At 37.0% G+C, this 21,117-nt stretch overlaps 1 protein-coding gene across 1 annotated transcript; it reads left to right on the top strand.

Annotated features, from left to right (window-relative positions):
* Positions 1-1,347: 1,347 nt before the first annotated feature.
* strc1 (stereocilin 1) lies at positions 1,348-20,958 on the top strand. Its single transcript, XM_067441424.1, has 28 exons — positions 1,348-2,634; positions 2,967-3,653; positions 3,769-3,793; positions 3,955-6,019; positions 6,416-6,478; positions 6,617-6,727; positions 6,835-6,989; positions 7,380-7,566; positions 8,878-8,993; positions 9,129-9,258; positions 9,401-9,583; positions 11,318-11,356; positions 13,968-14,144; positions 14,290-14,430; positions 15,379-15,440; positions 15,570-15,705; positions 15,968-16,056; positions 16,150-16,285; positions 16,518-16,714; positions 17,016-17,106; positions 17,224-17,386; positions 17,556-17,731; positions 17,926-18,081; positions 18,550-18,692; positions 18,797-18,945; positions 19,186-19,283; positions 19,894-20,044; positions 20,224-20,958. Exons 1-28 carry the CDS (start codon positions 2,586-2,588, stop codon positions 20,319-20,321), a joined length of 5,973 nt encoding a protein of 1,990 aa, XP_067297525.1. The 5' UTR covers positions 1,348-2,585; the 3' UTR covers positions 20,322-20,958.
* The last annotated feature ends 159 nt before the right edge of the window (positions 20,959-21,117 follow it).

Below are 21,117 nucleotides of genomic sequence, written 5' to 3'. Positions count from 1 at the left end.
AAGGAAAATCCCCAATTCAGTATCTCTGAATTAGAATATTGTGAAATGGTTCAATATTGAAGACACCTGGTGCCACACTAATCAGCAAATTAACTCAAAACACCTGCAAAGGCCTTTAAATAGCCTTTCAGTCAAGTTCTGTAGGCTACACAATCATAGGGAAGACTACTGATTTGACAGTTGTCCAAAAGAAGACCATTGACACCCTGCAAAAGGAGGGCAAGACAAAAAAGGTCATTGCAAAAGAGAGTCTGGCTGTTCACAGAGCTCTGTGTCCAAGCATATTAATAGAGAGGCGAAGGGAAGGAAAAGATGTGGTAGAAAAAAAGTGTACAAACAATAGTGATAACCACACCCTGGAGAGGATTGTGAAACAAAACCCATTCAAAAATGTGGGGGAGAGTCACAAAGAGTGGACTGCAGCTGGAGTCAGTGCTTCAAGTACCACTATGCAAAGACATGCAAGGCATGGGTTTCAGCTGTCGCATTCCTTGTGCCAAGCCACTCTTGGAACAACAGACAGCATCAGAAGCATCTCACCTGGGATAAAGACAAAAGGGACTGGACCGCTGCTGAGTGGTCCAAAGTTATGTTCTCTGATGAAAGTAAATTTTGCATTCAGGATCAGGGTCCTAGAGTCTGGAGGAAGAGAGGAGAGGCACACAATCCATGTTGCTTGAGGTCCAGTGTAAAGTTGCCACACTCAGTGATGGTTTGGGGTGCCATGTACCTGGTTTAAGGACCAGGATCCTTATTATTAATTGACCTGCAAACTTGTCTGACCTTAACCCCATAAAAACATGTGGTATTGTGAAGAGTAAGATATGCCTCTCATGCCTGATGATATGCCAGACCCAACAATGCTGAAGAGCTGAAGGCCACTATCAGAGCAACCTGGGCTCTTAACACCTGAGCAGTGCCAAAGACTGATCGACTCAATGCCGTGCCGCATTGCTGCAGTAATTCAGACAAAATGAGCCCCAACTAAGTATTTAGTGCTGTACATGCTCGTACTTTTCATGTTTATATTTTTCAGTTGGCCAAGATTTCTAAAAATCCTTTCTTTGTATTGGTCTTAAGTAATATTAATTTTTTTTGGGATACTGAATTTGTGATTTTCCTTAGTTGTCAGTTATAATCATCAAAATTAAAGAAATACACATTTAAAATATAGCTGTGTGTGTGTACTGAATGAATTTAATATGCAAGTTTCACTTTTTGAATAGAATTAGTGAAATAAATATGACAATATTCTATTTATATATCCAGCATGTGTGTGTGTGTGTGTATATATATATATATATATATATATATATATATATATATATATATATATATAATGAAATTTCAGGGTCCCCACAATCTTGAAACCTGAACATTATGATTTTTGAGGCCAGTAATGGTCATGGGGACAAAAATATAATCCTAAAGTCAGAAATGTCTTTTCTTTTTGGTTATAGACTATTATATGAAAGCTTTTTTCTTTCCTGGAATAAAACAGATTAAAAGATAATTGCAACTTTTTATCTCTCAGTTCTGACTTTTTCTCTCAAAGTTTAAATCTCACAATTCTGATTTCCCCCCTCTAAATTGCATACCCTAAAGTTGCTAAATTTTAAGCTGTTCTGCTTTCAGGTAGGAGCCTATGCCATCAGCATCAATTTTTCTTGAATGCAAAAATATGAAAAGGTGTGGGAACCCTGAAGTTTAAACTGAGCATTATCTTAAAAAAAATGTTTGACTGATCCTTTGTTATGGTAACAGTTACCATATATTTAAATTATGGTGGTTTCAGAAAGGTGGATCAAATATGTTTTGATGGCTGTCTTTTAAATATTAGGAATCAAACTAATGTAATTGTTAATACATAATTTCAAAGGTAAATTGGCATCGGTGTTTGGTAAGGGTTTTAAATTATTGAAGTTATAAAAAGTTTAATTTTATATTGAGTGGTTTGAAAGAAAGTTAAGCTATTAACAACTGTTATGGTCTACATGAATAAACTTTAACACTTTTCCAAAGGTTTGCTCTAAGACATACCCTTTCGCAATTTTCAAGCAATATTAACTACTGCACACGAAATGGTTAACATTTCGTCACTATCAGTTTTATAATGTCCACATTAAAGTTAATTGTGGTGTAAAGTAAACTCACGCGGTCGAGGTAGCCTACCTCACCTTATACCCACCCACCTGTGCTTACGTTTGTTTCTACCTGTGTCACTACTCGGGTGTACATTACTGTGACAGAGATGCTGACAGTCAACACGACGTGTTAATATTTCAGCACTTTCGGCTGTGTCTCCACTCGCAAATCCGTTCCGTATGTTTCGCACCTATTTTCTGCTGTTGTTTAATTAGGCGATTGATGCAGGATTGAGTTGCAGCGACACGGCAGCCGTGATAGAACAGAGACGAAATCCAGGAATCACGGAGTCTACATTGCTGAACAAGAATTGCTCTGTCTGATGTGTTAGGTTTTTGATGATATCGTAATTAATGAAAATTAAGTCTCACCCGACAGTGCTCATGCGTTTGTTAAATTAACAAACCGTCGTAGCGACATCTGGATATTTGTCAGTAAAAATGCACCACAGAGGAAGCTTAAAGTTGCTCATGCTTAGCATAATTTTAGGTAAGAATATTTTTTCCTTGTATTATATTGTCTTGTCTTTCATTTTCTTATTTCTGTCCTTTTTCTTGCTATACATTTTTCTTAGCACTTGTAGAAAAGAAATGACTGACAGCTGTGAATTTGTAAGGTGGTGAACTTCTGTTTTGTAATTTTTCAGGATGAAAATTATACATTATAGCCAACATTTGTTTTTTACATTACAGTTGGCATGTTAACAATATGTTAATACATGTTAATTAGATAGCAACAAAAGTAATGTATAGTTTCAACATGCTCCACTAATACTATGGATTACCTGTATTTTAGTAAATGTATTCATCTCTTCTTCAAAGGGAGTGCATATGGTGACTCCAAAAAACCCTCATTACCCAAGACCGTCATCAGACAGAGTGAGATGAGCTCCATGAGTGAGGATGAATTTGAGAGAAACATGAAAGTCCTGGTGGAGAACATCAGATCCTTGTCAAGAGAAGAAAAGAGCATGAACAGAATGACAGCACCCCTTGAAAGAATCACAATTGACAGCACTAACCTAGACACGTACTTCACAATATTCAACAATTTATTCACTATATACCAGCCAATGCTGATTGACAGTTTCATTGAAACTCTCCCTCAGGCTTTAATTTGTATTTTAGCGGACAGACAGAACTGTGGATGGCAAGCAGATTTAGCCGGTACTGTTTCATCTGCATTTAATGAACAGATACTTTCTGTGATCTCCTCTGTTAAAGCTCAAGCCTGCATGTCAACATCTAATCTGCGAATGGCAGACTCCACCATGGCTCAGTTCAGCTCCATTCAGGAGATGTTGACAAATATTTTGTCCTCAGACCTCCCGCTTTATCTGCACTCAGACAACTTTTTAGCCTTATGGAATAGTTTTATAGACATGACAATTCCACCTGTGATGTCTTTCATGTTAAGTGCACTTCAAACTCCAGTGGATTTTCTAAAACTCGGATTACAGTTTGGCATTGACGTCCCTACATTAGACCAGAGTGAGAAGTGTCAACAAGGTGTGTCATAGGTTCATTTCTTCAATGTTGTTTTTTTTTCTTCTTTTATATTTTGTAATATATTTTTCAGTGCAATAAGTGATTTACCATGTCTCGTTCTGTCTTTTATTCGCAGGGGACCTAAAACAGCTTATCATGTGGTATGTTACTGGAAGCAGATGTTGTGTCGCTCTTGCATTTCATGACACTGGAAGCCCATATTCATGTTAAACAAGAATATTACATTACATTATGTTGACACATCATTAACCTTATTCTAAAATTAATCTAATTAATTCTATGTCTTGTTTTCTATATACAGGGGCATGAATCATAATGTGAGCTGGTCTTTTGGGCAGTCACTTCTGGATATGTTTTTGGCCCCTGAATCTCCTCCTTGCAGTTTCCCAGGTCCTGAATGCCAAGCTACAAGCAGCATCCCGTTCAGTCGTACTGGCACACCCTCAGTGGACATCCCCACATCCAGTCTCACCTGCGAACAACAAAACTTTAACCAACTCAACAAAACCCTTTGTGCAGCAATTTTAACAGCAGCATCTCAGGAATCGTACGTCATTTACCAGATGTGTCAAGTGCTCAGCACACTCTCTCAAACCGAAGTGGCAAAGGTCTGGAGCAACACATGTCACATGATCCAGAACGTCACCTTACCTCTCATGGAGCCCTGCAGTGATCCTGCCCCTGTACAATCAAGCCGTATCGCAAGATCAACCCTTAGCCTCAACGAACTCCTCTGCGACTACCAGAACTGGACTGTCAGTGGTGACCCGGATCCGGCTCTGGTCACAATGTGCAGTGAAAATGATCGTGCTGCATTCATTCTTGCTGTGTGTAACAATGCTGACGCTATGCTTATGCTGGTCAAAAATCCCATTAATGCCTGGGTGTGGGAATTCTGTGTGAACACATCAGACACATACATTGTGAACCTATATTGTTCATATAACACATGGACTGCTGAAAACATCGACCCATCAATAGTGACGTTCTGCTGGTATAATGACATGGACAGATTTGAGGGATTAATGTGTGACAGTTTGGCCTTCTTTATGGTTGTGTTCTCCATTGAAGAAAATAACTGGCTGAAGCCCAATTGCTCTGAACCTCCTCCACAAATCGACATCAGCATCCTTGTGGCTCAGTCTTGCAAATACTCAGAATGGAAGAATTTAAGAGCAGTCTCCCCTGATCAGATATCTTTATGTATCCAAAATGATGAGATTCGATTCATTAATGAGGTGTGTGTTAACCACACGTTCGTCAATGTACTTGTGCTTAACAGCGCGAATTCTTGGGTAGAACAATACTGCACTTACTCTATCCGCAACCCCCCTACAAGCTCACCGCCGCTGAGCACTGAAGTCTGGTGTAACTATAGCAAATGGACTAACATGTCTGTGGATCCGACTGTGGTCGCTCTGTGCTGGCAGTACGACCAGACAGGCTTCCGTCAGAACGTCTGCTGTAACGTACCTTTGTATGAAAAGTTGTCTCTTCATCATGACAACCAATGGCTGATTAGGGAGTGCTCTAATAATGACACCACAAACGTGTTGGCGCAGGTTTGTGTCTATTCAGATTGGAGCCAACCTATTATTGTAGACATGAGCGACCTTGCTCTCTGTGCCGATCTTGATGCTGAGAACTTCACTCGGAATGTATGTGCCAACGTTACCGTACTCCAGAATTTGTTGGCCAATTCAGACAACACCTGGTTATTGAAGCAATGCTCAAACCTGACTGCGTCTCGCCCAGGCGTTGGGGCTGGGAACGGGGGGAGCCTGATGGGTTTCCGCCCGGCTCAGCAATGTCAGTACTCCAGTTGGGCTTTGGTGCTCCCGGATGCTGCACTCCTCGCTCTTTGCTGGGATTATGACCAAGCCAACTTTATCACTTTTGTCTGTGCTGATTCTTTCATGCTCACCCACATCACTCAAGAGGCCTCCAGTCTCTGGGTCGGCCCTCTCTGTGCCACGTTCACAGCTCCCCATATTGACAATCTAAATGGGAGCCAGCCATGTCTACCTAGGGAGTTAGCTAAAAGGCTAAACTGGACCTGCAGCACAGACTTCAGTGCTGTCTGCCAACCAGGTGGCAGTCAAGTCCAGGGCCTTCAGATGCTGTTGCGCTGTGGGATAAAAACTCTCCAACCTCGCTTGGAGAATCTCATGACTACAGAGGTGACATCAATGGTCAAGCAGGCCACCAGCCTGTGGATTGTCCTGCTGTTGGCTCTAGAAGAAAATCAGATAACCTCTCTGAGGGTGACAGAGAATATTCGTCTTAGTGTGCTGGAGTCAATTGTCCTCTACATGGACAATGAGATCAACTTTGACAACAAGCGTGTGCTTTTGCAGTGCTTTGGGGTTGGTATTATTATTCAATGGCAGAGCAGGGGATATCATTCATATCATTGTTTTCATTAGACCAGTGTTTCCCTCAAAAAAATACAATGTGAACTAGTTCTGGAAGTTCTTCTAGTTCTGATTATTAATTAAGCATATCCCTTACTGGGTTTACCAGTATTTTGTAATTGACCCATGATCTAGCTCATCAACATGAGGTATAAGGTGTTAGCTGTGACACCGGATAATTTCAATCTCTTCCTTAGCATGTAATATTAACAAAGTCACATTGGTATTGTGATACAAATACCTCATCTATGTTGTGGTTTCCATCAATCTTGAGATGTCATTTTCATTTTACACAATGTGGTTAAGATAACGTATTTCCAGTTGAAACTTTGCATGTGTGTATTGCAGAAAGTTCTGACCAGTCTGATGCAAACAGGAAGAGATGTGCCCACTAACTTTTTTCTGATCAAGGTTGGATAGAAATCTTTATTCGCATGTTTTTAATTAACTGGCTTTGGCCTGTAATATTTAAAAGTGCCAAAGCCACATTCATGTTTTACTTTGTCCATCCGCATTACCATTCATACACAATATCTGGTTGGCTTACAGGAGTATTTTCGAATTCCTCTATCTAATCTGAGATCAGTGCTCAGTGCAGCAGACGTTATAATTGTAAGGGAGATTCTGCAGTACTATAATAGGAACTATGCCACTTTGCAGGTAAACTATCCTTACCACTGCGTCATTGTATATCAAATAAAACCAAAAGGGTACAACTGATAAAGTTACATGCATTTATATAATTTCGAGTCTTTCTTCTTCTGAAGCTCTCAGATGATTACCTGCACACCATGGTGTCTGTGCTTTTTCAAATACACCTGCCGAAGGATATTAGCCTGTTCCCTGACATGGGCCTTTTGTTGGCTCTGGCTACACCTGCAGACATCATGTCAATGCCGCTTCTAAAAAACAATATCAATGCGTGAGTGACACACATATATACCTATTTTAAAGAGCTTTCCACACCATTCACTTCCCTTTTTTTATTTAAAATGTATATTTTATTATGATCATTGGCTGTTTGAATTGCAAACTTTATAAAAAGTAGGATACATGATATAATTAATGTTTGTTGTCCTTTTTTTAATTTAATGTATTTTTACTTCGACTTTGTCAGGTGACAACGCAGCATTACTTGTTTTTGAAGTAAACATTTTTCATCTAATATTTGGTATTTAAGTTTTATTTTAGTTAGTGAAAATTATTTTAAAAGTTCTAGTTTTAACAATAGCAGCAGCACTGCCACAATATTTAGGGTTTTACACATCATTTAAATTGTTAAAAACATCTTCACTCCCCTACTTTTCTCCAGGTTAAGCATCATTAACTTCAGCATCAAAAACCTTTCCCTGGAGCAGCAGCAAGCATTTGGTCGATGGTTCAGTCAGTCCATGAGCTTGACTAACATGACAGCCAGCAGCTTATCCTTCATCAGAGACATTGGTAACCTGATCGCCTATCTGCCCTTCCAGAGCTTCCAGTACTTCTCACCTGCTCAGGTAACAGCCCCAACACCTCGCAAAGATACCTGAACCCATCTGGCTCTGGTTAACCCTCAGGCAACTCAGTTGGGTAAAATGCCAATGCTTGCCTCTGGTTCATTGTAACAGACATGCCCTCGTAGTCTGTTTTCAATAAATAAACAGTGAGAGATGCATAAATTAAGAATGGCTTTGTAGTGGACGTTGAATAAGACTGTGGTGCTAACATTTCCATGTATCCACTGCTTTCCATCTCATAATTCACAAATAGATTTTATAAGAAATATATAGTATTGTAGACGTTTTAGTCATTTACCTCTGGTCCTCTTCATTAAGGGGTCAGACTTGGCTTCTTCATGGTCAGAAGTGACCAAAGCCACATCTCTTTTTGTACCCCAGGAAACCCAATGTAATATATTTTTGTTCAATAATATGTTTTGATTTGTTTTATTTTATTTTACGATACTATGCAATATGTATACTTTAAAACTTGTAAAGTTTTTCCCCATTTAAAAATATAATTTTGTTCTAATATATTTTTTAAATGTTTTTCAATTAAAGCTATATCCCATGTTAAAATAGAGACATGGTGTTTAAAGTCCAATTTTTGGAAGGTAGATTTTTCACTCTGGTGGGAGTAAAAAAAAAGAAAAACTTGTGTAATGCCCTGCTGTGAACACTTAGCCATTCTCATAGACTACTTTTTATCAAGGTTTACATTTTTTATTGTTGTTGAAATGTTGAAGTGTCAGTTTTTGCATTCATTTTACTACATTCAACTGAACACAAAGCAGACCATTTGTTACACATAACATCAAAATTCAATAAAAAATGTAATAAAAACGAGCCGGTATGTTGTATCACAGCTTAATAAATCTGGGTCGGATCTGATTTTAACCTCTTATTTGAGTATTTTGGCTAAATTTTACCATATTGTCTATTTTGCACTCTTGAAATTAAATTTTCACCTCTTCAATGCCTTTTGTATTTTTGAATATTTCCCATAAATTTTCCTTTGTGGGTCATTTTTGACTGCTAAGGAGCCAAGTGTGACTCTTTTTTTCCCCCCAACCCTTTAACATATCCGATTCATCTCCATGATTTTTGTGTTCGCATTCCTAATGCAACAAAAGTCACCAAGTCTCATCCCATTCTGATGATTTTTTTTTTTTTTTATGTTTACATTTAAGAGGCCCAGAGGGTAAAAATGCCCATTTAAATTCATAAAAAAATTACCATTTCGACTGAATGACTAAGTGAATTTAAAAGGTCTTAAATGATGACTTATGACATACTCTTGTCTTCATGGTCGGTGTTTTGTTCTCTTAGCTGCTGGATGGTTTGGATGTCTTAAGGAGTAACACAGTGGGTCTCCTCAAGCAGCAGTTCATTGCTCAGAGTCTCACTGGAGCCTTCAAAAATCTCACTGTAGACCAGTTGAGGAGGTTAGCTAAATGTTTTACTCCATTAAAATGAAAACAATATGATTTCTTGTATTTTTCAAATGTGGGTTATAGAAATGCAAACAAATGAAGACAGTAAGACAAACAACTTTTGTTTTTCCTCTCACAACCCTCCAGGTTAGGTAATCTGTCCTGTCTGGCTCACCCCAGCGAGCTGATGGTATATGCAGGAACAGAGGCCTTTTCAGTGATCCGGGACAACATTAGAACATGTGCAGTTCAGGGATTTAGTGTACCTAGCAACATGGTTAGTGGACATGTTCTCATTATTTATCACTGTCTCTTTTATTTACCCTAATCTTTAAAAAATGATCCCCTGTTGAATAATTTTACCTCCGTGGTGCATAGTAGTCTCTGGTGTTTTTGGTTACTTTTCCTTTTGTGTCCAGATATCCAGCGTGGTTTTGAAAGCATCTGAGCTGCAGTCTCCCTCCAGCCTCCCTCCTCAGAGAGTTTCTCAGCTTGCCCCTTTTCTGCCCCTGCTGGGATCCAGCGTCCTGCAGCAGCTTAACTCAACCCAGCTCATGCCTGCCCTCAGCAACCTCGCATCTGTGCCTTTCACCCCAGCACAGGTACACACCCTCTGAAAGTGTTAAACCACTTACTCTCTTAGAGAAGTGAAACCAGTAACTTTATCTCAATACATATTTACCATACATCTACACACACACACACACACACACACACACACACACACACACACACACACACACACACACACACATATAGTAAGTCATATGGCTTGATCACACCAGAAAGTTAGAAATTAGAAAATGCTAATAAAATATGACAATAAATGACAGAACATATTAATCTTGATAATGTCAGATAACTTTGATAGCAAGGTGGTATGTAATGGATTAATGAATCAACCAATCAGCTGTCAGCTGTTCAATTTACGTACACAATTAAAAAATACCAATTTAGGTCAACGAATTACCAAGCAATGCTTAATTCTGTTCTGTCCGTGGTATAAAAGGTCCCATTAGCAATTAAAGAAAAAACACTTAAGCAAAACATGGTCAGGTCAAACTGTCTGAATAATTTTGGTCCCAATTTTCAGTCACTGTATAAAGAATTTATTTAATTGGGTATAATATGTCACAGTTGACTTTTATTTGCTATCCTCACTTACATAAATGAATTATGGTGCCCTGCACCCACTAGTAAAAAATATATCTGGTGTCTGAATAATTTTTTGTTTGACTTTAGTTCTAAATATCTTTCTAAGTTTAGCAGAGTTCACACCACTATAACTAACAATAACGAGAGAGAAAGTGTTTTTCCCAGCTGATAAACAATAAAAACGTTAATTATAGTTACTGTTATATAATTATCTTTATAGTTACTGTTCTTGGTTTGAACAGGTTTACAATCTGTTTATTGTAAGTATTAGATGTAGCATACCCATGGTCCAACATTTTCTTTTTTGTACTACCTGCCAATGGTGAATAAAAATATACAGGCCATAAATATTTCTCACCAGCTATGAAACTATAATTTGCATAAAAATAATTAAAATATATATGGTTATGACATGGTTATAAAATATGGTTTATGGTTATTAATGGCTATTGTTATAAAATGGTTTAAAGAAAATAAATAAAAGGAGCATTTATGAAAATAATACATTAATTTATATGAATTAGGATCTGTCTCTAGGAAACTATTACAAAATCTTGGAAAAAAGTCAACATTTTCATTTGAATCATTGGCTAGCAGACTACAATTTCATCAATATAATGTAATGTTGCAATTCCTACTAAAGCTTTATGAGCCAACTGGCCTGTAAGTTTTATTTGTTTGACTAATAGTATTTTTACTTGCATTTTGCATTAGTCTTGTTAATTTTGGATAGTCTAGTGAATGCTGAAATTGAGTAGAGGTCAAAAGTCACAAACAGGCAGTGTGGGTTTAGTCTCGAGGGCTTTGCAACAGATGGTAGACTGCTGTCAGAGGAGCCATGGTATCTGATATAGGCAGAGGATTGCTTTATTCTTTTCTGCATGACCAAACATGAATTCTGCATGTCCATCTCTATGTGCACCCAAAACATAAGGAAGGCAGAGGATGGAAGCACAATGGAATAACAGACCGCTTCAGATGTCCATAGAGAGTCTTGACTATAGGTTGAAACAGAGAATATCCTTGTATAAGTCAATAGATGTGTTTTAATTCAATAAAAGTAACTACGAATTAACTTTAATTAGGGTTTATCCGAATATTTGTTCTCCATCTTATTTCATTGCTTTATATTGCCTTATTCACTACCTATTAATCAGTGTATTTTTTATCTTTTCATAAAGGCTGGTGTTATCATCGACAAGATCTCAGCAAATTTGAGCGTAAGTATATCTCTGCAGTGAGCTTTAGAAAAGTTGTGCTTGCTCTGATGTTTTTTGAGAAGATGACCAATTCCTAGCCCCTGTGAATATGTGTGTGCCTGGATTTGAGATATCAGCACTTTTCCTCAGCCAGCTGGCCCACAACCCAGCGTAATCAACTCCGGGGTGTTTCAAGGACAATTGCATTGGCCTCACACGCTGACACTTACACTGACCCGTCAGTTACTCTTTATAATTTACTTTGCGTGTTTGAAAGTGCATGTAACATTTACTTGTATGATCCATGTGATTTGGCAGTTCCTCAAGGTATAAGATTACACCAGACACAAGGAAGTTATCAAGCGGCCCTTTGTATTTTGTATCTAAGGCTTAAGGGAACATTGTGGTGTAGGTCAGATAGGATGTCACTAGTGAGCTGGTACATACATTCTCTTTCACATGTGTGGCGTCACCTATTATATAGACTGTTTATGGCACATTCATTAATACATTTAACATAAAGCTAGTTACATTGTTTATGTAAGGGATTTTTTAAACTAATTGCTAAAATATAAAGGTAGCTTTACAAAAACTTTACCATTCTGAAGTTTGAGGTTGGTATGTTTAAAAAAAAAAAAAAAAGGTTTTTGAAAAAAGTATTTTATGCTTCCCAGGACTGCATTTAGTTGATCAAAAATACAGTAAAAACAAATATTGTGAAATATATTACAAATTAAAATTAGTTTCCTGTTAGATTTTTATTTATTTATGATAAATATAATTATTATATAATAAATATTATTGATAAAATAAATGACAAAGCTACATTTTCAGGGGGGGGGGGGGGGGGGGAACACTCAGTTTCAGTCAATCTCATGTCAATCTTGAGTACCTATAGAGTAGTATTGCATCCTTCATATCTCCAAAAAGTCTTTAGTTTTATTATATTTATAAAAGAAATATTGGCTGTACCGAGTCTTTCCGGAAAAAAAACAGCGCCTGGAGGCGTATCGTGTGGGCGGAGCTAAAGAATGACAAGCGCGCAAAGCGGTGACGTCCTCAAGCATGGAGAAGCCCATGGCTATCGATCTCAGCTAATAGATATATGATCCAGAATCAGATTCGGAGGCTGAAATAAATTGAACAGGAGAAACAGCAACAGCAGGACGTCCGTCTCTGTGGTTTGTACTGTATTTAGTGGCCTGTCATCTGCCTCTAGTTTGTGCGTGTTGTGGCTTCATAAATGCTTTGCTGCATACCCCGGTTGTGTGAAACGAGGATCATACTATTTTGGCATTATGGGGGTGCTCAATATTAGTGTTATAAAGACGTGTCACGCCTTTAAAGAACACATACACCGACGGCGGCATTCGACGCCTGTCCGCGGCGATTAAATGTATATTTCCCACAAATCGTGAATGTACTGATTTCACCCTGTGCTACAAGATACACTCATCGTGCAGCTCTTCTGTAAGAAGTCGATTCAAAATTGAGCTTGCGCGTATAGGTGTGAGATACCTGAGACACGCCGCTGAGCTTCAGTCCGGTGTGCGACCCCCTTTAGGCACAATCGGCTTAAGAACGTGCATATAAACGCACTCAGTGTTCTTTTCCTCTCTAGGCAGGTATTTTTTTAGGTTTATTTATCAAAATGTTCTTTTATATATTTGTGTGATGTTCTGTGTTTCGATCGCGGCTTTTAAATGTTATGAGAAAATGGTTAATTTACGAATGTGTAGTGTAGCCTAGTTTTGATCACTTTATTCAAAGTGGTGGCTGTGTGCCGTGTGTAAAGTAAAATAAAAATAGTCTTAGCCTCCTGTTGGCTAGTGTCCTGCCCTTCCCAACCCGTTTATACCATTTATTTTTTTTCCAGTCTATGGTTTACACACACATAGATCAGATGATTCGACTATCGGTCGACCATAGAGTGATTCGAATGTGTAAATCCTTAGTCGGGGACACCCCTAATATACATACACACAACCTTTCAAAAGTCTGGGGATAATATGTTTATTTTAAATACCTAATTAGCATTTCTTTTTTTTTTTTTTAAGAACATTGATCAAAAAGTGATATATATATATATATATATATATATATATATATATATATATATATATATATATATATATATATTTATATCACTATATACACACTCAACCATTCAAAATGAAATGTATTTAGTAAAAAAAAGTTTTTATGATAATATAATAATGATTAATATTACATTGTGATTATTTATATTGCAAATTGTTAAAACACCTTATATTAAGTTGACAGCATATCCGAGGTCGTCTTATTTCTTTAAAAAAAAAAATACGCTGATTTAATCATATCATTATTTATTCTAGTCTTTAGAAAGCAGAATGAAAATGTAATGTCAAATTTGGTGACTTTAAAATAATAATAATAATAATAATAATAATAATAATAATAATAATAATGCATATTGCATTAATATGTAACTTTGACAGCCCTTAAAATACATTTTATGAAACCTTTTTTTTCTCTCTCTCTCAAATTTGCAGTCCGCTGGAATTCCCCTAACCCCAGTTTATGTAACATTTTCAACAATACTAAATATTGTGTATTTTATAAATATCACACATGTGTTTGCGCTTCCTCTCAGCTGGCTCTGCCTGGGTCTGGTCATTTGTCTATGCTGGGGTCTCTTGTGAGTGGAGTAAAGGTGGAGACTCTATGGACTTTACCATCTGATGTTTTGCTGGAAGCGTTACCTGGCATAAGCCTTCAGACACCTGGGCTCACCCCCCCTCAGGTCAACACTATCATCTGCAAACTCTGGGTAAGAAAATCGCTCTAACAGATTGTTCCTTAAGACTTCTGGACACAGATATCAAGGCTCAAACATGCTCATATTGGAGTATTCAATTAAGGGAAACAAGTGTAGTAATACAATTGCTGTGAATTCCTCTGCTGCCACTTTTCAGAGTTCTAGTTCTGTGTCCCAGAAGATGGATAAAGTCAAACATTTGCTCTCAAGCACTCCACTCCTCAGTTTGATTCCCCAAGTTCCTCTACTGCTGATCAGAGACAGTGCTGTAAACACTCGCCTCTGGAACACACAGCAGGTATGTATGTTCTAGTCTAGTCATACACACTTAATTATTTTATATTCTTTTAATACATTTTAAATTTGAGCTTTATTTTAAATAAGTATGTATTTTTAATGTATTTTATTACTTTTGACAGTGTTTAATTGACTGTGGCAGTGATGATTTTATTGTAATATCTACTTACTGAATAATGATTGTTGATGATTTTCTTACATCTGTTTAAATTCAGAATTGGGATTTGTCTTTCTATTTCCTGAGTTTTTTATGGTTTTGAAACATCATCTCTTATGCTCACCAAGGCAGCATTTATTTGATCAAAATACAGTTCAATCTGTAATACTGTGAAATATCATTACAATTTTGAAAATCTGGTTCAGATCTGAATGGCAAAATATATATTTCAGATATAGTTGGTCTGACTAAAGGTGTACTTGAGCATAACGTAGGTTTTTTGTCATGATACTCCATTACCACAGAGATCAGTACAATACTACAGTGTCTAATTACTGGTTTAATTATTAATAATGGAGCATAAGCTGCTTTGTTGTGTCTGATTTAGCACACTAGACACCGTATCTTCTTTTGGCATGCCATGTTCACTATAAGATGGAAACCAACCTGAGTAGTTCTAGGACTGTCAGTCCCTTTTTCCAGGACATTAAGCATGAAAGTGTTTGTAATCCCCCTTTCCTGTTAAAGATAAGCTTACAGAGCCAGGAAGTCAATGATTTCACTATTAATGTATAGAAAGAATATTGAGCAGGTTACAGTAATTCTGCCTCCCTGACCTATAGGTAAATTCCTTAAGTCATTTTCCTACTATCAGTGCAATTCAAGCTCACACTACCACCAGCACTAATATATAAAACATTATACAATGTAGGCTATATTAAAATATTAAGCGCATGATTGTTCCTGTAACATCATCATACATATATATATATATTTTTTTTCATTCAATAGGCTAAAGTTCTTTTTAAAGAGGCTATCTTCTCCCACCCAGGTCTCTCACAACCTGAATTTCTGTAAGTTTGGACTTTTGTGTTTATTAACAAGATCTACAAAATGAATTGGGACACTGCTCAGTGTAGTACTGGTTGCTTGTTTAAGTATCATGTTTTTCTGTCTCTTTCTCTCTCTCTCTGACACGACAGGTCTCTGGGGACAGTGGCTACGGGAGTGGATTGCTCGAACCTTAGAAGATTGTTCCAAAACCTAGCTTCTACGTCTCCTTTACGTGACATTCTGACGTTTCTGAGAAAGCAGCCTGTGCCGCTCCACCCCTCATTGGTATGCTAGTAAACTTACATTTAAATTCAAGTCCTAAATGTTACAGATTGCCAGTTTAGTTTCTTCTTTATTTGATCAAGTCCTCACCAGGGTCAGCTCTTATTTCATTGTTCACTCGATTTATAAAATTAAGTGTAGACCTGCCTTGAGTAGAGATCTCTTAAACCCTGACTATTGGATCTAGCAATGCACAAACTGCAAATTAAGAAAAAAACTCCTGCACTCTCTTTACAGAAGTTTCTTTTTTATTTCTATACTACAGAAAAAGTGTGTAACCGAGGAACTATATAGGTTTGACTTCTTCTCAGAATTAATTGAAGATTTGGGCTCTCAGATTGCGCTGTCTCTTCCGTGAGTCAAAATTTAACTCCGTTCAAATGGATTTACACTGTACATGTGTATATAATTATGTCTTCATGTTAATTTTGATGTCATTGTCCAAAGGCTGAGCACCATTAAGAAATTTCCGGCAGATAAAATGGATTCCCTAAGGAAAATGATCATACAGGAGCCACAATTCTTCCTACTGCTTTCCAGCAACAAACAAGCTGTCGTGGTGGACAAGATGGTTCAAAGACTGGTAAAGACCCTTATTTTACAGCCTAGAGGTCATGTATATATATATTATAGTTGGGGACCATCCCAGGTAATTATTTTGAAAGGGTAAACAACCATGATTCTGTGTACATTGTTGTTTAACAAGTTTAAGATATTGTGTGACCTGTGTTTTTATAGACCTTTAATGCCAGTTGGTTAATTATAAGAAGTCTCTTTAAATCTGTAACCAACCACTATTTCTTTGGTCTTCTCAGGATATGTACACTGGTCTGTACACTGAAGAGGAGTTTTATTCGCTAGGTGTAATGGCTACGTTTGTGGCAGATGAAATGTTTTTCAAATTGGATAGGAGCTTCTTTGTTAATGGTCTGGAGTTCCTACAAGGTTTCTGCTATAGTATCAGTAAAAGAAACCTGGTGGCAGAAATGCTACAGGAATCTAGGACATTTGGGTAAGGACAGTAAAAACTGAATTTTTTTTTATTTTTTTTTATTATTTTTTTTATTATTATTATTATTATTATTATTTATTATTATTATTTTATTTATTTTTTATTATTGTGTTTACCATCCCTGTTTTATCTGTCTTGATTTTACAAATGTGAAGTGCTCTGAGAATTTACTTTTAAAAGCGCTATATAAAATAAAGTTATTATTATTATTATTATTATTAAATCATTAAACCTAAAATTATATCAAAACCATAAATATTACATGCCCCATAACAACAAATTCTAACTGTTTTCCACAAAGCCCTGTAGAAAACTGGACATCAGAGACTCTGAACCAAGTGGACCGTTTCTTGTTTTTTCTTCCAAAGGAGATTATTCAACTCATCCCCTTAGTAAGTGACCATATATTTCTATGTGTCTGACACAGATATATATAATCTAAATACATGTACTCATGACCAACTGACCAAGTATTTTCTGTGTTTTGACCTGTGTACATGTGTTTTCAGGGTTTGATGAACTTAGAGCGCATTGAGAGGCTGTTCCTGAGTCAGCAGAAGTGGGAGAACGGAGAGCTTGGTTCTCTGTGTCAGAAACCCTCAGAGCTGTTTGATAAGCTGCAGTTTGTGCTTCAATTCTTCCTCGGCTTCCTTAGAGTGAAAAGTACCACTTGTAAGTACAATATTTTGCCTTGATAGAATAGCATCAGTTTGGCATCAGCATCATTCTGTTCACTTTAAATAAATGAATAAATAAGTACGAATGGATGTAATACAGCAGTATGCGTGTCATCTCACACTTTTGACTCTGTTCATTTTATCTTTCCCTCTCTGTGTCTAAGTTGCAGGGCTGATTCCCACTTGTGAGAGCCTGCATGTGACACAACCTTCTGCCTGGACTATTGATAGCCTTAAAAACATGCCACCAGCTGCATTTCGGAGGTGCTTGGAGCTCATTGGCCAGGATCCGTTTTTTAGTGCATTCCAGCTCTCAGTGCTCCTTACGAAGACCAAAGAGGTGCCTGATTTTCTCCATCAGCTCATATATCAAGAGTCAAGAGACATTTTGATGATTCACATCATTAGATATATCCTTGTTTTGAATTTCTACTTTCCACTTGTTGGTAATCTCATTAATATGTTGGTGGTATTTAGGGAATTTTTGCATAACTAGAATATAATATAAGTGGCGTTTTTCTTTTCTTTTTGTAGGTATATGGGATGCCTTCCTCTTTTAATTCTTCTGTGATCTCTCAGTTGGGTCGCATTGCCACTCAGCTCTTACTTGACGAACTGGCCTCTCTTAGACTGTCTGAAATTCAGTCCATTTCAGTTATGGGGGCGCTCAATACATGGACCAGCAGACAGGTAAAAAGTTGATGAAAACATAGCAAGTGAGCTGGGATGGCTGTTACATGTAAATATGCTGTTTGACTGAGAAACCTGTTGATATTTATCCCTTCATCTATTAATGTACACTAAACCATTCAAACTTTTAGGATGGGCCAGATATTTTAATGTTTTTGAAGTTCTTTTTCAAGTGCTCACTAAGGCTGTAAGTAAAAATACAGAAGTAAAAGAGTAATTTTACAATATAAAGATATTATTACAATTTAAAATAACTATTTTTCTATTTAAATATATTTTAAAATCTTTTTTCCAATTTATTCCTGTGGCGATTCCTATATTTTCAGCATCATTAATCTAGTCTCCACTCTCCAGTCATAAGATCTTTCAGAAATCATTCCTTGCTTATTACAAGTTAAAAAAAATCTTACTGTTACTGACACAAAACCTTTGTAGTATGCATGCTCAACCTCTGTTTTGCAATTCCAGTTGAAAACATTATTCTCCACGGTGCTGAACTCAACCAGAAAGAATCCTAGCCAGTTAGACTCCAGCACTTTTGTGGCTTTGGGGCACATTGTGTGTGGGATTGATGCACCAGTCATGCGCAGCTTGAATCCAGTGGAGTTCAGGTTGAATTACCTTATAAACTCTGATATGTTGTTTGTAGGGTTCATACAAAGCATTTCTTTTACTCTTATGCTGAATGTGAACTGTGTTGTTTTTCTCATTCCAGTAAGGCAGTTCTGTGGCTGGGCAATTTGCGTTTGTCCTGTTCTGAAGAGCAGCTGCAGGCATTGACAGGACTGCTCAGTAATAGCTTGGCATTTGGACCGGTCAGCTCCTGGGGACCAGAGGTCTTTATTGAGATAGGAGTGATTGCAGGTACATCTCAGAGCTTAGAAAGTGGGTGGTTTGATTCCCACAGATATCACCACTGAGGCCTTGAGCAAGGCACTTTACCTAAGGTTGCTCCAGTGGAATACTAGGGAGTAGCTTTGGATAAATGTGTCTTTTAATAGATGAACAGATATAGTGCATTGTGCAGTATTTGCTCTTTTTGGTTCATAGTTGCTGTTTTTTGTGTAGACATAATTTTTCTGTGCACTTTTCCCCTTTCTGTAGCGGGGCTGCCTGATATAGCCATGTCTGCTTTGGTGAAGGAACAAATAGAAGGAATCACCCCACTTGCCATCTCTCTCATCCCAGCGGGCAAATTTGCAGTTAGTATCTGTTTTCTCTTTCTTCACCCTGAAGCGTATGATGCGTGTAGGTGACTATTTGATTGTGTTCATAATTGTTATTGGGATAGAGCCAGTGTCAGCACTGCACAGACAAGCGGATGTATGAGGAGTAATGAGTAGCTATACTTTAAATGTCTCATTTACATATTTGTTGGGCTTAAACAAACCTGTCGTTACTATAACTATGAAACTAAAAGCTACCGAGCAAGTTACAGATGGTAGAGCAATAAATAATAGTTGGGAGCATGACATTTCAAATTGTCCAAAATGTCTTGCTATGCTGAGGCATTAAGAATTTTAAGAAGGAAGGGGACAAGCCCCACCCCTGAAAAACAACCCCACACCATAATTAAACTTTAAAAAATTGCATTAGTAACCCAATATTAATTCTACAAAGGCAACTGAAGGCAACAAAAATCCTTTATTCTGTTTCATAACTAAAATCTCTTTCCACATTCATCTTGACTATGGGTGCAGGATAGGCTAGTTGAGGGGACAAAAACTTTTAGGATGTATTTTTGATTAAAAGGATTATTGAAACCAATTTAGTATTGTTCTTACCAGGTATTTATTATTTCTGTCTTCACAGGTAGTGTTTAACCAGGCACAAATTCGTATGTTCACCTATGATCAGGCCATCGCTGTAACTGACGCCCAGCGCGCCGCTCTATCTCCAGTTCAGCAGACGGCCCTTAACATGGTGCTCAACCCCTGGGAGGACAAACCTGTTGATTTCAGAGGTACTTTCACTCATTTGTTGAAAGAAGTTCTTTTTTTATTCCATTTTAATTAAAAGAATATTGGTTATAGTTTAATATGTGAGCAGTCTCAAACCTGAATGGTTGATATTTGGATATTTTTGAGAGTAGACACTCTCAAATGTTAAATGTCTCACATTTGTATTTGTGTTTCTTTTCAGGCTGGTCACTGGGAGTTGCATTGCACCCCTGTCCTTTTCTCTACCTCTCAAGCATCCTGATAATGCAGCTGCTGCTTTCTCCTGCTGTCCCTCTGTGATGAGTTAGCTCTGTCGCTGGTGAATTGCTGCTATACTTCATAAATAAATATTTATTCATAGTTTATAAATAAACTCTCCTTTCCAAATATGTGCAATATGATGTATATTTAATACTGTAAATATATATCTGTATAGTCAGCACTTTTAAAAATGCTGAATGTAATTTTAAATGGGTTCCATGTAATTGGAAAAAAGTATGAGAAGAATAACTTGTGGAAATTCTTTCAGCACTTTATAACTTCTTTCAGCACTTTATAATAGTTGGTCAGTCATGATAATGTGATTTTGTTTGATTGTTTTTGAATAACTGCTTGCTTGGAGATTAATGTAATATTCTAGATCTGTATTTGGTTTGACTCACTGTATATTCTACTTCTTGTCTGGTTTTTATTAATATTATTTATTTACTTTTTTAACTGCTTGAGCAGACTTCATACAATGAAATGCTGGAAAAATATCAGAAGGGGTTGTATTAACTGAAGTTTCCTTGTTCTTTAATTAATAAACTCTCATGTATTACTTTGACTACTTATGTAAATCTACATATTTGTCATTTTTCATGCCACCTAATGTCAGACTGTATTTTCATTTTGTATTGTTGTGCATATCATCCATGTATCCTTGGAAATAAAGTATTACCAGAGAGATTGTAAGGGTACTTATAATTAAAAAATATATATAATATATTTATACAATAACAATAATTATTACATATATTAATAATTCAACAGCAATATATTATTAATAATTGCACTATAAATAATAATATTATTATTGGCGCATGACCAGGCACCA

This window comes from Pseudorasbora parva, chromosome 1 (assembly GCF_024679245.1).
Source record: "Pseudorasbora parva isolate DD20220531a chromosome 1, ASM2467924v1, whole genome shotgun sequence".
Taxonomy (NCBI): domain Eukaryota; kingdom Metazoa; phylum Chordata; class Actinopteri; order Cypriniformes; family Gobionidae; genus Pseudorasbora; species Pseudorasbora parva.
The sequence above is the reverse complement of the archived record's forward strand: the minus strand, read 5'-3'. Positions and strand labels throughout refer to the sequence as shown.

Coding starts and splice junctions, on each gene's coding strand:
- strc1 (XM_067441424.1), top strand. CDS start 2,586: ATGCACCACAGAGGAAGCTTAAAGTTGCTCATGCTTAGCATAATTTTA. Junction 3,654..3,768: donor GAGTGAGAAGTGTCAACAAG/GTGTGTCATAGG, acceptor TTTTATTCGCAG/GGGACCTAAAACAGCTTATC. Junction 18,082..18,549: donor ATACATGGACCAGCAGACAG/GTAAAAAGTTGA, acceptor TTGCAATTCCAG/TTGAAAACATTATTCTCCAC.